General features: G+C 45.3%; 2 protein-coding genes across 2 annotated transcripts; one reads left to right on the forward strand and one right to left on the reverse strand.

Annotated features, from left to right (window-relative positions):
* The first annotated feature begins 252 nt into the window (after positions 1-252).
* On the forward strand, positions 253-9,924 carry slc1a5 (solute carrier family 1 member 5). The gene is made up of 8 exons (XM_076735725.1): positions 253-932; positions 5,751-5,793; positions 5,917-5,985; positions 6,137-6,303; positions 6,415-6,648; positions 6,845-7,039; positions 7,127-7,261; positions 7,358-9,924. The coding sequence occupies exons 1-8, from the start codon at positions 409-411 to the stop codon at positions 7,587-7,589; spliced, it is 1,599 nt and encodes a 532-aa protein (XP_076591840.1). The 5' UTR covers positions 253-408; the 3' UTR covers positions 7,590-9,924.
* A 1,016-nt stretch (positions 9,925-10,940) lies between these two features.
* On the reverse strand, positions 10,941-14,092 carry fkrp (fukutin related protein). Its single transcript, XM_076734262.1, has 2 exons — positions 13,684-14,092; positions 10,941-13,473 (listed from the first exon to the last, which is right to left on the reverse strand). Exon 2 carries the CDS (start codon positions 13,357-13,359, stop codon positions 11,773-11,775), a length of 1,587 nt encoding a protein of 528 aa, XP_076590377.1. The 5' UTR covers positions 13,360-13,473; positions 13,684-14,092; the 3' UTR covers positions 10,941-11,772.
* Between the last annotated feature and the right edge of the window lie 713 nt (positions 14,093-14,805).

Raw genomic sequence — 14,805 nt, forward strand, 5'->3', positions numbered from 1 at the left:
ACGAGGCAAACAAAAAATGTCTCCTGATCCAAACTTTACAAATAAAAAACTGCCATAACAAAAGTAAAACACATTTTATTAAAGAGACCAGTCCCATATTGAGCTGTAAATCATAATATTAATCAATCTCCAGTCTAACCGACAACATATATCTTAACTAACGAAGCCTTCCTCTAATAACCAGGCTTTACTTCCCATTTACGCACGCTCAGCGTCACGTCACACCCTTTTCCCGGATACATAAGCAGGAAACGCTGTGAGACACATGGAACTTCTGCATCTGTGGGAAGGAGGCGGTGGACTGAGCCAGCACTGTAACAAGAAACTCCCGCCAGTGTAATATTTGTTTTTGAAGATAAACGTATTTGTGATCTTAAGATAATTTCAGGGTAACTTTCAACGCGCGCAATGGCCGAGAAGATGGACGTGGAGCAGGGGAAGACATCCAACGGCGAGCCGCTGGCCAACGGGCTGAGCAGCCCTAAGGACGGCGGCAAGGAGCCGCTGTCCCAGCGGGTCAAGAGGATAGTGAAGGCCAACTTGCTGGTGATTCTCACCGTGGCCGGGGTCATCATCGGGGTTTTAATTGGACTCGGTCTGCGCAACGCGACGCTCACCAGAACCCAAATCATATACATCGGTTTCCCCGGCGAGCTGTTGATCAGACTGCTGAAGATGATTATCATCCCCTTGGTGGTGTGCAGTCTGGTGTCCGGGGCGGCCAGCATCGACCCTAAAGCCCTGGGCAAACTGGGCGGCTGGGCCATGCTCTTCTTCTTGGTCACCACGTTAATCGCGTCCTCCATTGGGGTTGTGATGGCTTTCATCTTAACCCCCGGGTCGGTGTCTGTATCCAAACCCAGTGTGCAAGGCTTGGACGACGACGTGCCTGCCCCTAAAGAAGTGATAGACTCCTTCTTAGATTTGATCAGGTGAGTGCATTCATTACCTGCTTACCTGCGCACGCTAACACAGTAGTTTAAGTGTGATGTGTACTTGTGAATGGGTGAGCTCGTTCATCACCGCCAGAGTTGCGTAAAAGAGTGTTTGCGGAAGTTTTCAGTTAAAGACGCGGGACCTTCAGGTAACTTTGTTGTAAGACGTTCAAAGGGAAAATAAAACCGCTAATTAAAGTTAAATTAAAGCGCTGCAGTAACGTTAATCATGACACGTGGAGCTTAATGCACCCGGTGTGCTGTAATGGCAATAAGCAGTTGCATCAGCTCAGCAGTGCCCTCGCATTGAGGATCAGCCCCCAATCCCTCCCCAGGAATGCCGGTTGTCACTCATTGTTCAATGAAGCGACCACGCTCCGTTTTTCGGTTTACTTTTCACGGTCACTAAATGGCGTTACTGGTTTCGTTGTATTTCTTTCTTTCCGTTTCCACTTTGGGCACGTGTATGGGGCCAGAACAGTGACTGAATTTTAGCTTCAGAAGTAAGATTTGGCTTTGAAAAAGGAAGGTTTGTCAGTGAAACACTGTTGGAAAAAGGTTCCACTGACACAAACATTGAGTCATCTTATTTTGATATTTTTGTATTTATTTATTTATTTTTTTTAAGGCTGTCAGTTTTTTTTTTCTTTTTTTTAGTATCACTGGTTTTCAGTTTCCTGTCACAGTTTCACCCTCTGAAACCGGAAAAAGCGTTTCTCTCTCTCTGCTGTTTTTCCACATAGAACCTAATGATAGATTTGAGAGCTGACATTAGCTGAACCAGCGTAAGATCAGTTGAAAGTTAACTTAAGCTCAGCCCAGTTCCATGTGGAGAAACAAAGGCACGGTGAAACAGAGTTAACATGCTTGTGGTTTGGTAGTTTCAGGTGAACCCGTGCAGCGCCATACTCGAAAGGCTTCTGAGGAGACCTTATTGCACATCCCGTACAAACCCCTCTTCACACCGAAAAAGCGGTGACAGGAAGTGGAAACTGAAAACAGAAACAGCAAAACCCTGACAGGAAAATTGAAAAAAAAACTGTAATTGAAAAGACAGACATGAAAGAAAAACACATCAAAATACAAAAATGTCAAAATTTTAACATTCATTAGATTTTTCATTTCACTGAACTTTTTTTTTTTGTGCCAATACTTGTTTCAGTGCCAGTAAAACTTTCTCTGATACAAGTGTTTTAATAACAAATTTTATTTTCAGTGTCAAAATTTAAAGTCACTGTTCTAGTCCCATACACGTTTGGCCTAACTTGTCTTGTGTGCAATATTTCTCACAGGAGTGTGACGAAACGTGTCTGTTGGGGACAGCCCAGATGAAGAACTTGTGTATCTAATGCTCAGACACGTGGTAAAGGGAAATGCGGTCTGTGTCACTGATGTCAGAAAGACAGAGTGTACCCATTCTTCAGCACACTGGTTGAGAGCCAGGAGCCAAAGAGCATGTGTGTTATTATTATTTTTTTTATCAATGTGTCACATTCATGGGACACTCATGAGACATGAACCCCCTCATCTACTGAGGAGTAAAGGGAACCAACAGAGTGAGCAAACGGTTGACTCAGAGCCTGAAATAGTGAGGTGTCAACACCTTCTGAGACATCACCAGTCATGTGGAATTTTACGTCATTTCTTAACACAGCAGGTTTCATGGGGTAGTGTTTTCCCGTGTTACCCTAAAAACAGTCAGAGCGCAGATGGCCTTGATTATCTGAGCCAGCTGTATATTAGTTTACTCTTAAGTTAAAGTGTATTGAACCTCAACCTTTTGTAAACACGTTGCCGCTCACTATAATGCAATGTCATGCTGCTGTGATAGTGTGGGCCTGTAATGCTTTTTCTCCTTAAATGCAATCCAGTTTCTTATCTTTGAATGTGAACAGTGTCCTTTTTGCGTTGACTCGGGATATGTGCTGCAGTCCCTGTGACAGTCCACCATCAGCTTATTTATTTCCTTCGAACAGAAAGCATTTAACCCCTTGGTTAGTGAGCAGATTACTGGCAGTACTCAAGCACATGCAAGATTTTGGAAGTCTCTGTTCACATGCAGTTTTATGACACTTGCAACACTATTGCTTAATTTTGTCGGCTAAGCTTGAACATTCTTTGGCGCGCAGAGCTGCTCTCAATGAATTGCAGAATTGTGCACTATAAAAGCCAGAGTCCCCCCCACACACACACACACTCCGCCTCCAGCATTGGGACCTAGCCTTGGCACCACCTCCTGAAAATGCTACACATGCAAGAGTAACAGAGCAGCCTTAACATTGATTTATCACACAAGCTTACATAACAAGTATATACAAGATACAGATCTGAAATGGGCTGTTGAGTGTTTTGTTTGGCTCTGTTCATGATAAAGCCCGTTTTTAAAAGAGTAACTTGAAGAGTCAGTGGAGTGCGACACTGCAGTTTATTGTTAAATGATGTTCCTGAATGCAGCATCTCACTGCCGTTCAGATTTGTCTTCTGCAGCTGGCTGCTGTCTGAAGGAGAGGAAAAACGGTTATCTCATGCAGGACACAGGCCACCACGGCACGAGCACACACACATTATCCTAATAGGGCAGCAGGCAAAACCCAGGGCGTCCTCATTAGAGCGAGCCCTCTCGGTTGGTGTCCTGGTTAGTTTTGACAACAAAGACAGTGTGAGACTTTGGAGAGCTGTTCATCAAAGTGTAAAATTGGCCAAGTCATTGTTCATGTCTGCCAAGGGATACGTGTGATGGGTTTAGCTCTGACTGGAGCCGCTCCTACACATGCTTGTTGACAATCCTTCTGCCTTTTGTTTGTTTTCTCACTGAGGAGCACAAGGTCTTCATCCACAGGTGACTGCTCAGCCAGCGCTAGAGTCACCTGTGGATTTATTGAACACGCACACCGTTTATGGTCACTTATGGCAAAGTAGTGACATTAAACGCTGGCACAAATGTTGACCTGCACATGCTGTTTACGGAGCGGTGCCAGATCTGGCAGGTGTAACAAGATACCGGCAAGACATCAGAGCAGTTTGCCTCGAGCACTCAGCTGCCCGCCATGGAAGAAACGCTCCCGAATGTGTGACATACAGGAAGGTGTGTCATAGTACCGCGTGGGTTGTTGTCATACCACTCATTGTGTTTGGGTGTTCTTTTGTCATGTTTATTTACCTAGACGACAATCCCGTTGGTCTCTCAGTATCTCACTGGAAGAAAAATCTAAAAACGAGCGTGTTCCCGTACATCTGAAGAGCATCACAGCGCTTTTTACATTTTTACATGCATTTTGTCTTGCCATATTGTGATTTTGACAATGCTTCTGTTAACTGTTCAGCCCTAGTGTTGACTGACTGAAGGTGTGTTTTAGAGAGGGATGCACAGGTGCTGCTTCTGAAAAACCGAAACATGAGGAATGGAGGAAGTGAAGCTTCTGCCAAATACATACTATAATTTCTTTTCCTCCTTTTTTTTTTGTTGCAATTGGCCTTTGCTTCAGTGGAATAACCAACAAAGAACGAGGAAGTGGATCCCTTCAGCTTTCAGTTGTGCGTTGTCCATGCAAAGTAAATGAAAATGCATCATGCTAAGCAAAGTTGTGCTGCCTTCATCCAGGTCTTAAAGACACTGAAATTATCTTGAAAGAGTTGCCTTTTCCAAACAGCCTGGTCTCACAGACACTGAAATTATCCTAAAATAGGCCCCTTTTCGAAACATCCCAGTCCTACAAACACTTAAATTATCTTAAAATAGCTGCCTTTTCCAAACATCCAGGTCTTACAGACACTGAAATTATCTTAAAATAGCTGCCTTTGGTATGCCCAGGTAGCTCACCTGGTAGACCGTGTGCCCCCATGTGCTCAGGCTGCGTCCTTACTGATTCCTCCCTGTGGCTCTTTGCTGCATGTCTCCCCCCCCCCCCCCCCCCCCCCCTCCCGCTTTACACTCTTAGGCTTCGTCACCAAAAAACGATTTGAGCAATACGAGCACATTTGAATATTCTGAAAAAAGCCTTTTTGTTTTGGCTCGTTGCAGCACATTCAACCTGTGATCCGGCTGCATGTTGCATGCTGTGCTGTCACCCAATCACATGATGTTTAATCCTGATGCACTATGGCTCCAATGAAAGGGCATGAATGGTTGGAAAGAGATTATCAAGTTAATGCCTTATTACTCTAAATCCATTGCAGGCCGCTGAGTAAAGGGGTATCGGGAGCACATGGGTTTCATGAGTTCTTGAGAGACTTAATATGCAGTTGGACCTATGTACCAACCTGTGTGTGTGTGTGTGTGTGTATGTACTTGTTAGCGGAGGATGAATAAGACAACAGCAATTAGGAAAAGGGGCTGAGTGAAGAAATGAGATTAATGGTTAAATTCTCTCAGCTGTTTCCACATGATCACCCTTGTGATCCGGCCTGTTTGAGCGATCGCAGACGTCCAGAGGGTGCAGCTGCTGTCTGTGCAACACCACAGGTGACAGACTTCTGTGCAATGGAAGTAAATGATACCTTAAATTGTAGCAGTATGAAATTTAGGATATAAAGTAGGAGCCAGAGCTGCTTTGTAAACAGTTCAGACTCAAATGAGGCCGCTTTATGGCTTTATGTTTGGCTTGGTGTAAATGTCACCCCTCTCTGTGTGTTCATTCAAGCGGTCAGGGTTGTTTTCAGGCAGTTGTGTATGCAGATAGAGAGAGAATCAAACAAGGCGTGGGCAGCTGTGTTCAGCTCAACAGTTCCTAAACATTCCGTGCCACATCTTTTTCATTAGACGCTCTAAAGGCATCTGGTACACATCTCCTTAACTTCTTTTTTTCCTCCACACAGAAACATCTTTCCGTCCAACCTGGTGTCTGCGGCCTTTCAATCAGTAAGTGCTGCATCTCCGTTCTATAATTTCACATCACTGTCATTTGATATTTCGTAAAGGAAATATTTGGATAAGATGATTGGACGTACTGAACTAACTTTATGAAACTGTTTGCTCATCCAGTATGCAACCAGCTACAAGGAGGTTACCAGGAACAGCACAGATGGAACCCCCAATGTCACCGTGGAGAAGGTGAGCAAAGTGAATATGGCAAAAGTTGTCGCATAAAATAAACCACAAGTACCCTACATGAGAAAAAGGAAGTGCTCTTATTTGCGTCTCTGCGATGATGACTGGTGTGGATCTGCCTGTCCTGACCGTGTTTTTCACCTGTGTCTCGCAGGTGCCCATTGGAACAGACCAGGACGGCATGAATATTCTTGGTCTGGTCGTGTTCGCCATCGTGTTTGGTGTGGCTTTGAGGAAGCTGGGAGAGGAAGGAGAGATCCTCATCAAATTCTTCAACTCCTTCAACGAGGCCACCATGGTGCTGGTGTCCTGGATCATGTGGTACGAAAGACCTGCATGTTTGTGGCTCGGAGCGATTAGAATAAAATCGGTACGAGAGACCATAATAATCTACTGTCCTTTCTCTTTCCCGCTCTACCTGTTTCTCCACAGGTATGCCCCTCTTGGTATTATGTTCCTTGTAGCTGGCAAGATCGTAGAGATGGACAATGTTGCCACACTGTTTGCCAGTCTGGGAAAATATATAGCCTGCTGTATCATCGGCCATGCCATCCATGGCGCTCTCGTGCTGCCCGCCATCTACTTCATCATTACAAGGAAGAACCCGTACACCTTCCTCTGGGGGATATTCACAGCTCTGGCAACGGCCTTTGGAACAAGCTCCAGGTAATTAGCTCACCACTGCTGACCGCCCTGGCTCTTCCACACACACACGCTTGTTTGTTCTCCCTGGTTGTTAAATATCAAATACTGAGGTTCTCCTGTTCGAGAGCGCACACCCTTTTCTCTCTACAAACACACACGCACATACCTTCCTTTCGCCTTCATGCGCTCACACATGCCCCTGTTCCTTGCTTCCTAGCTCTGCCACTCTGCCCCTGATGATGAAGTGTGTGGAGGAAAATAACGGCGTATCCAAGCAGATCAGCCGTTTCATCCTGCCCATCGGAGCCACGGTCAACATGGACGGAGCTGCTCTCTTTCAGTGTGTGGCTGCTGTTTTCATTGCTCAGCTCAACAACACTCCCCTTAACTTCATCCAGGTCATCACCATCCTGTAAGTCCAGAATTACCTCATTCATCAGGTAGCTGAATACAGTTACGCTCCATCGGTGTCTAAATTTGTCATCTTCCCCCTCGTTAGTGTGACAGCTACGGCGTCCAGCGTTGGAGCAGCAGGTATACCTGCCGGTGGTGTGTTGACTCTAGCCATCATCCTGGAGGCCATAGGACTGCCCACCAATGACCTCTCTCTCATCCTGGCTGTTGACTGGCTTGTGTGAGTACAGTTATGACATCTAACTAACTAATCTAAACCTGTATGTACGCTTCCGCTTGTTAAATTGCGCGCCCTCCCTTCTGTCTGTCTCTTCAGCGACCGTACCTGCACGGTGCTGAACGTGGAGGGCGATGCCTTCGGAGCCGGGCTCTTGCAGTTCTTTGTGGACCGCACGGCCAAACAAGAGGAGGCTGCGGAGCTGAGCGACATCAGGCTGGAGGGAGACCAATCAGCCCCCGCCCCCGAGCGCTCGCCGCTCATCGAGAAGCGAGACCGGAGGGACGGTGCAGAGGGTGCAAAGGTGGATCTGTCCGAGTCCGTCATGTAATCCAGCTGCTGACACCGTCAATGACCCTCTCATTTATTTGACACTCCTGCAAGATGAAATCTGAGGTTCATTCAAGCCCCCCCCCCCCTTTTCCTATTTCCCCCGCCCTGAAGAAACTGGTGCATGGAGAAAGGATGAACATGCACTCTGCTATACAATGCAAAGACAAACTCTCTGTCCTCAACAGTTTTCTCGGCAGGAAGCCCAAACATCGAGGGGGATGTTGAAAATTCACATTAAGCACAGTGACCTTTGTGGAGTGACTGTGTTGCACATTAGTCTGGCTCCTGTGTGGACTCGAGATTAATGTCTGTTGCATTTGGTCAGTCCTCATCAATTTTAAAGTCGAAATTTTGTCATGTGACCAATATACAGTATACCACATCCACTGGGAGGTCAAACGGCCGGAGCAGTGACCCTCTGCAGGTGGTCACACTGTTACCAATTCACACGCTCAGACTTCTGACTTACCCTGTAGAAGTAAACCACTGGTAGGTACCACTTCTTGGTGGGAAACATGACCATTTCTGACTTCAAAGCTGACGAGGACCACCATATGGGCTGCTGCTTCAGCATCTGATCCGTTTGGAATCTATTACCTTAAATTTTTTTTTTTTTTTTGTACTGTCTGTTTTTGTGTTCAGTGTGTTCAAATTTCAATCTTCCCATAAAGGAAAAGGATCGTGTATGATGTTAAATGTCATTATAGGCTTTGAATTTGATATTTGAATATTTTATTGTACATGATGATGCCCATTTTCATGCAGATTATGTGTGATGTAGTAGTAGATGAACTGTTCCATATACTCTGCATGAAAATGGCTGTGATAATGTGCATGTTTGTTCTGTTTGTAGTTGTTTCTGAGACAGTTGAGGGCTTTTATTAGTCTGTCAGTGTATGTGTGGTGACTTCATGCCAATGGTTTTCTTTTGTATGATGCCTTTCTCACGGTGAGAAAAAGCAATAGAGCTGTAAAAACCTGTTCTCACGATTATACCTATGGTCCGAAACACTCTAAATGGAATGATATCCTCAATAACGTCCCAAAGCTGAATGACGTTTTTCCTCAAGGACTCAAACTACATCAACGTACGCGGACACGGATCGACCTCTGAGCATTTCTGCCTCTTCATACGGACCTCAGTGTGGTGGCAGGCAACACAACCTCAGGTTTAATTATGGCTTGAAGACTGTCCTTAATATTCTGAGACCAAAAATCACAGTGACCCAGCTCCTGACAACATTGAATGACATTTCCAGGGAGATGTTTTTTTTTTTTTTTTCTTTCATTAGAGTTTGCTTTTTACACTGCTGCTCTTTGTAGGTCCCAGCATCTCAGCAAGGCACAAATGTGGTTTTAAAGCACACTATGTGACGAGCAGGGCCGTCTGTTTGAAGCTATGTAGAGTGACTACATATCATGTGTAAGTAACAACAGTCCTTCCACTACAAGGGTGTCGGAATGGGAACAGTGGACGTCCGTTTCGTCTTGACTGCTGAGGCCTTAGCAGCTAAAGGGCTCGAGTCAAAGTATGCGCTTCTCAACTTAAACCTACTTGTTTTGGCTGTGATGGCCATGAACATGAAATGCTAGTTGTAGAGGCTGTAGGCCTCGTATGTCATTGTTGATGCCTCAGATAATTGTAAGAATTCATATTTATTTCACTAATCAAAATCCAAAGAATGTTCAACCAATGTTTTGACATGTTACTGATCTTTTTTTTTTCCTGCCAGTGTCTTGTAACAACTGGTTGGTGATAGCTTTTTATCTTATTATTATTATTATTATTATGTTCATTTTCGGTCCTGGTCTAGACTGTGTAGAAGGTGCTTGGTGATTTTTCTTTTGTAGTCTGGCAGCGGGCATTTGGGAAACTAACAGATGAGACATATTGGTTGTACCTTAGAGTTATATCGTCTGTTTCAAACACATTGCATGTACGGTTAATAGTGAATGTTTATCTCTTCCATCCATGGTATCTTTTCACGGTTTTAAGCTCTACCAAAGTTTCGCAGTATTTCCCGTGATGGTCGTCTGTGAAATCACAGCAGGCCTAAAGTCACTTCTACGATTTTTGTATAACACGAGAGTCCTAAAACATCAGCTGCTTCAAAACACTTACTGCGCTTCAGTCTCTGCTCGGTGTCTTTTTGGTGTAAGGTTGTAAAGGTGTTCACATTCCATTCTGAGATCTTTCAGCATACGGATGTGTCTCTGGTTCGATCATAGCATTTGTGTTGTGTGTGCGCACACGATGGTTGATTTTATTACAGTCAGTCTTACAGTCTGAACGAGCTGTCTAGATTTTAAACAATAAAGGCCTTTTTTTATTATTTGGCTGTGTCTCTTGGCTGTTTGTTGCAAAGCGACTAACTGCGGTCAGCAGCCCAAACACTTATGGCTGCGTGGGATCGCCACAGCTTCATTATGCCGTTTGTGGTAAACTGAAAGATGAAGTGTTCCTTCATGTGTTGAGAAAATTCTGCAGATTCTTCGAGTAAATAAATGATTTACAACAGTCTTGGTTTAGGTGGAAAATGCATGGCCACAGAGTTTAAAACCACTGTTTCTCTGGGCTCCTGAGAAGTTTGCTTGCGTGGCTCTCACAGGACAGTGATGCTGCAAACACAGGATATCAAGTTATTCACACATGCTATCATAGTAAAACTGCTTTTTTTCTGTATGCTGAGTACTTTTGAGTAGATTTTGCACAGAATACTTGGAGTGGGGTATTTTCACAGTGTGGTATTTATACTTTAACAACAGTAAAGGATGTGAACACACCTTCCACCAGCGACATTCCAGATGGAATTCCATAGTAGCATGCAAAGGAGGAGACATCTTAAGGGTTCAGCATCCTTTATGTTTAGGCATCCAAGAATACCCACGTGTGCCCTCTCAGTGGTATAGATGCTTATCTGATTACCTGCCAATATGTCAACAATGCTGATTTTCCATTGGTAAGTAAGAGGAACGCAGGAATGTGCAGCATCAACAGGTGAAAGGCAGCTATTGTCACGTACAGGACTTCTGCACATGGGAATACGAAGCTGGTTTACAACACTGGACCTGCTTGACGAACAAGCGAGCTGCATTCCTGTGACGTTACGTTGTTGTTTGTCCTGTCATAAACCTCCTACACCCTCTGGGCTCCGGCCACGTGGTTGTAAAACTAATGTTTCTGAGTGATGTGAAGGCAAGTTTGTGCAGAGGCTTAGAGAGACGAAGGTGTGTGGTGCCACCTAGTGTTCAACCAGAGTCACAACCAATAGTGCACATTCACTGTATTTACAACGGATTTGCCAACAGTCCTTAAAAAACAGGTTCTTAAAATAAACACATTCATTTGTTACATCTCCTTTATTTTAGCAGTTCATGACATGGAGGGACACCTTGATACATCACACACACAAGTAACAACACAAGTGGAATCGTGCCACACGCACAGACGCTGGGCCTTTTCTTTTTCTTTTTAATGCTCAACTTCTCTTTTAAAACGTCTTCTTTGAGTAATCTGTTGAATTGAAATTCCGTATCAATCAGTACATAATGGCTGCTCAGCAGCGACAAACATGTGTGAGCTAAGGGTTAATATTCATTTACAGATTCAGTGAAAGTTTTGTTTTAAGTGAACGTGTTTCATCCTCTCCGTATGCCAACAAGAATGGGACGAATGACGATATGTTTCTCATTTCACTGCATGGAAATTCACTCGGCACACTACAGCTGTGAGGAGCCAAATGGCGTCAACATAGTCAGTATGTCAGTGCAAATCAACGCAACACAGTCAAGTCAATAAATTCAGAAAACACCTGTTAGGGCTTATTTTTAAATAATTCTGTACAAAACCTTAAATCCTGCTCATCATGTACACTGCAGCATTTAACAAGGAACCAATATCAATACAATTTTAAAGTATTCATCATCTTCACAGCAGTCATATTTATACTTTACTGTACAAGACATACAGATTTTGCACACCAGTCTTTGACTCTTTAAGGTATGCCTGATGTAAACGTGTATGGATTTTGGTAAAATGCAGTCATCTTGGCACCGTATTAGTTTCCAGGCATCATTTTTTTTTTTATCTTTAAAAAAAAGGAAAAAAAAAAGAGGTGAGGCAACATATTCTGTGCTGTTCAGTAAACAAATATAGTATGACATAGGAGGGCTTGTGAGTCTCATAATTTGCTTCTGTCCAGCCTCTTTTTCGCGGGGTTGGGGTATTGGGGGCTCTCAATAACCCCCTCTCCAAACTTGAGCTCCAGGAAGGCTCGGTGGTTGTTGGGACCGTAGGCAGTGATGCCAGCAAAAGACATGGGCACCAGCGGCTGCAGGAAGTGTTCGGGGAACTCCACGTCTTGCTTGTGCTCTGTCCAGGTGTCTTTGGTCATGACGCCGTTACGTGGATAGAACGGCCACAGGTCAACATGCAGGTGGTTGGCCTCGCTGTACTGGACTCTGTAGAAGTCTCCCTCCACTGCACGCTCCCAGACGTAGCCATTAGCATCCACCAGAGAGCCCGAGTCCAGGTTCTTCAAGTGATCACAGTTGGGTACATCCTCCAGGTAGATGCCCAGGTCCACGTCATAATCCCATGGGATGATGTCCTGATGGCGGACGGCGCCCAGCAGAGTGCCCCCCTCTAGCCAGTATCGTACACCAGAGGTCTCCAGGATATTGATAACATACTTGGTGGTCTCCCTGAGAGCTCGCAGACAGCAGGGGGGTGTCCAGCGATCCAGATAAAGGTAGTCCGGAGTGTCATCCTGCACAGTGCCGAAGCAGCGAGGCGTCTCTTTACTGCAGCCGTACCACTGTTCCTTCCCATCAGGCAGCAGGAGACGCTTCAGCCCAAAGCTCCTCATGAGCTTCCCGGTGGTGTCTTTCAGTCGAGTGTCGGCCTTCCATTGGTTGTGAGCGGAGCTGAAGAGGGGCCGGTGGTTAGCAGAGAAACAGGGGCTCTCCAGCAGCTTGACCTTCCAGCCTCTCAAGGCAGTCTGGATGAAGAGCGAAGGGAAGAGGGGCCGCCCCAGAGGGACGGAGAGGTTAAAAAGGTCCTCGGTGCGGATGAGGACAACTGCATCTCCTTGTAAAGCTGTACACACGCTCCCACTGCTGCCAGACACTGCCGGCGAGTAGGTGGCTGTCCACTCTCTGAGGTTCACCCGCAGGTGGAGACACTGCACGGCAGATCGAGCCAGCACGGGTGCAGCGACCAGCCTCACAGGCCCCCCACCCTCACCTTCCAACTCCCTGATCAGCCTCTCGATAGCCCGAGGTTGCTCCAGCTCCACCCCATCAGGCACCAGCAGCACAAACTCTGTCTGGACGTGGAACTCCGGCCTGTGCGCTTGCGGTGGCTGGTCCGGGGTGGGGGACAGCACTAGAAGCCGTGCCCCCTCTGGAAGCACCAAGGGAGGGTACGGAGGGGTGTCGGCCACAGCCAGGAAGGGAAGCTCGGGTCTCTGGTGGATGAAGGAATTAGCTACGTCCCCAACATAATTCTCAAAGTTTTCAAACTCCCGAAGAAGAACAGTCACACGCGGGCCACGACCGTGTCCCTCCACTCCGACCGCTCCCGGCTCACCTTCAGCTCCCAGGCCTCCGCTGAGACCTGAGGCTGGCAGGGCAGCCTTCCTCGTGCCCCTGCCGAGTTCCTTCCTCTTCTCCATCATTTGCTGCTGGGCCCGGGACACATAGTAGAGAATGAGGAGGTTGAGGATGATGGCGCCAGTCAACAGGCCCTGGCAGAGACTGATGCGCATGGCAGCTAATGTTCACTTTCCAGTTCCCTCAGGAGAAGAATTTAAGTTTCAATTCAGAAATCCAGTGGCGGTCCCCATTAGTGTCACAGCACAGGAAGGAGAGCTGAAGACAACCTGTGAAAAACAGGTAATAATGATGCAGTTATGATGCTTTCTTTCATGCTTATATGCACATCACAAACACCTTCAATGCATAATACCATTTCATGCTAAATGATACAGAGGACAGTTGGGACTATGACTTGGAAAAAGCTGGCAATGCAATGAATTATTACAGACACAGCTCCGTGCAACAGGCTGACAATATGCATGGCTACAACTCACCTTAATGTGGATCCATCTATTCTATTCTTTATAAGATCATTTGCAGCCCATCACATGAGCATTAGCCATCTTATCGGAAGCATTAGCACCGTTAAGCCCATTAACCTTACTGTACCATGTTAGGTTTGGTCCATCTCTGCCAGCTCTGGTAGCATAGGAGCAAACCTGGCTGAATCGGTAGCAGCAAACAGAGATTAATCTGCATTGTTAGCTAATGTTGGCGCGCTTCTGGTTGAAATCGGGTCTCCAACATTTTCAGAAGAAATCCACAACTAAGTGCAAACAGATCGCATCAGTGTTTCATCACTGTGAAGATTAACGCAGGCTCTCCCACCATACCCAACTGCACGAATTTTACATTAAGCTATCATGCTTTCTGTCTGGGTTGTAGGCTGCAACAACAGAAAGACTTCCGCCTCGAGTCCTTCAGAATAAAAGTGCCAATTTCAAAAGTCCCCAGGTGTGCACAAAAACTGCACCAGCTACATATCAAAACACTAATACAAGGCTGCAGTGTATTTTTAAATAATTTCATAGCATAAAAGAAAAAAAAAACAAAACTTGACTTAAATGTCAAACATACCCTGTATAGCATTGTGGTTTTCAGACATGTCTCCTAAGCATCGCTCTCCCTCTCTGTAACTGTTATTTCACAAATTATGTGTAAAAACATTTATTGAGAAAGAAAGATCAGGTTAAAATGACAAAAATAAATATGAATATTACCTTTGCTTTTGGTTGCAGGTGTTTCCAGAATTAATGTAATTAATGTTTGCTTGTATCAGCACCACCAGAGGAATGAATATTGTGTGCTTGGACGGCAAAAATAGCATGCAGTATGCATATCCACCGTTTTGTTAAAACCACACAAGCAGCACGTCACAAAAATCACGGTCGATCAGTGGTGGAGATTTTTTTTTAATGAAAGTTCAAATCGGAAATACAGTTGTGGACAATTTTGGCTAACTTTACTGTCCTCAATGATCCCTGCTCACAAAATGGCAGGAAATGAACTCCCTTAGCGACATGTTCATTGTGTATTACAGCAAACATGGCCCTTTATTTGTCACCCACAGTGGGCATTTCCAACAGCAAACACAAGGAGGAGGAAACCCATCACGG

This window comes from Chaetodon auriga, chromosome 7 (assembly GCF_051107435.1).
Source record: "Chaetodon auriga isolate fChaAug3 chromosome 7, fChaAug3.hap1, whole genome shotgun sequence".
Classification (NCBI taxonomy): Eukaryota; Metazoa; Chordata; class Actinopteri; order Chaetodontiformes; family Chaetodontidae; genus Chaetodon; species Chaetodon auriga.

Bases quoted from the DNA above. Each gene is read 5' to 3' on its own strand.
- slc1a5 (XM_076735725.1), top strand. From the start codon at position 409: ATGGCCGAGAAGATGGACGTGGAGCAGGGGAAGACATCCAACGGCGAG. The intron at 933-5,750 runs GTGAGTGCATTC...TCCTCCACACAG, and splicing joins TCCTTCTTAGATTTGATCAG to AAACATCTTTCCGTCCAACC. The intron at 5,986-6,136 runs GTGAGCAAAGTG...TGTGTCTCGCAG, and splicing joins CCAATGTCACCGTGGAGAAG to GTGCCCATTGGAACAGACCA.
- fkrp (XM_076734262.1), bottom strand. From the start codon at position 13,359: ATGCGCATCAGTCTCTGCCAGGGCCTGTTGACTGGCGCCATCATCCTC.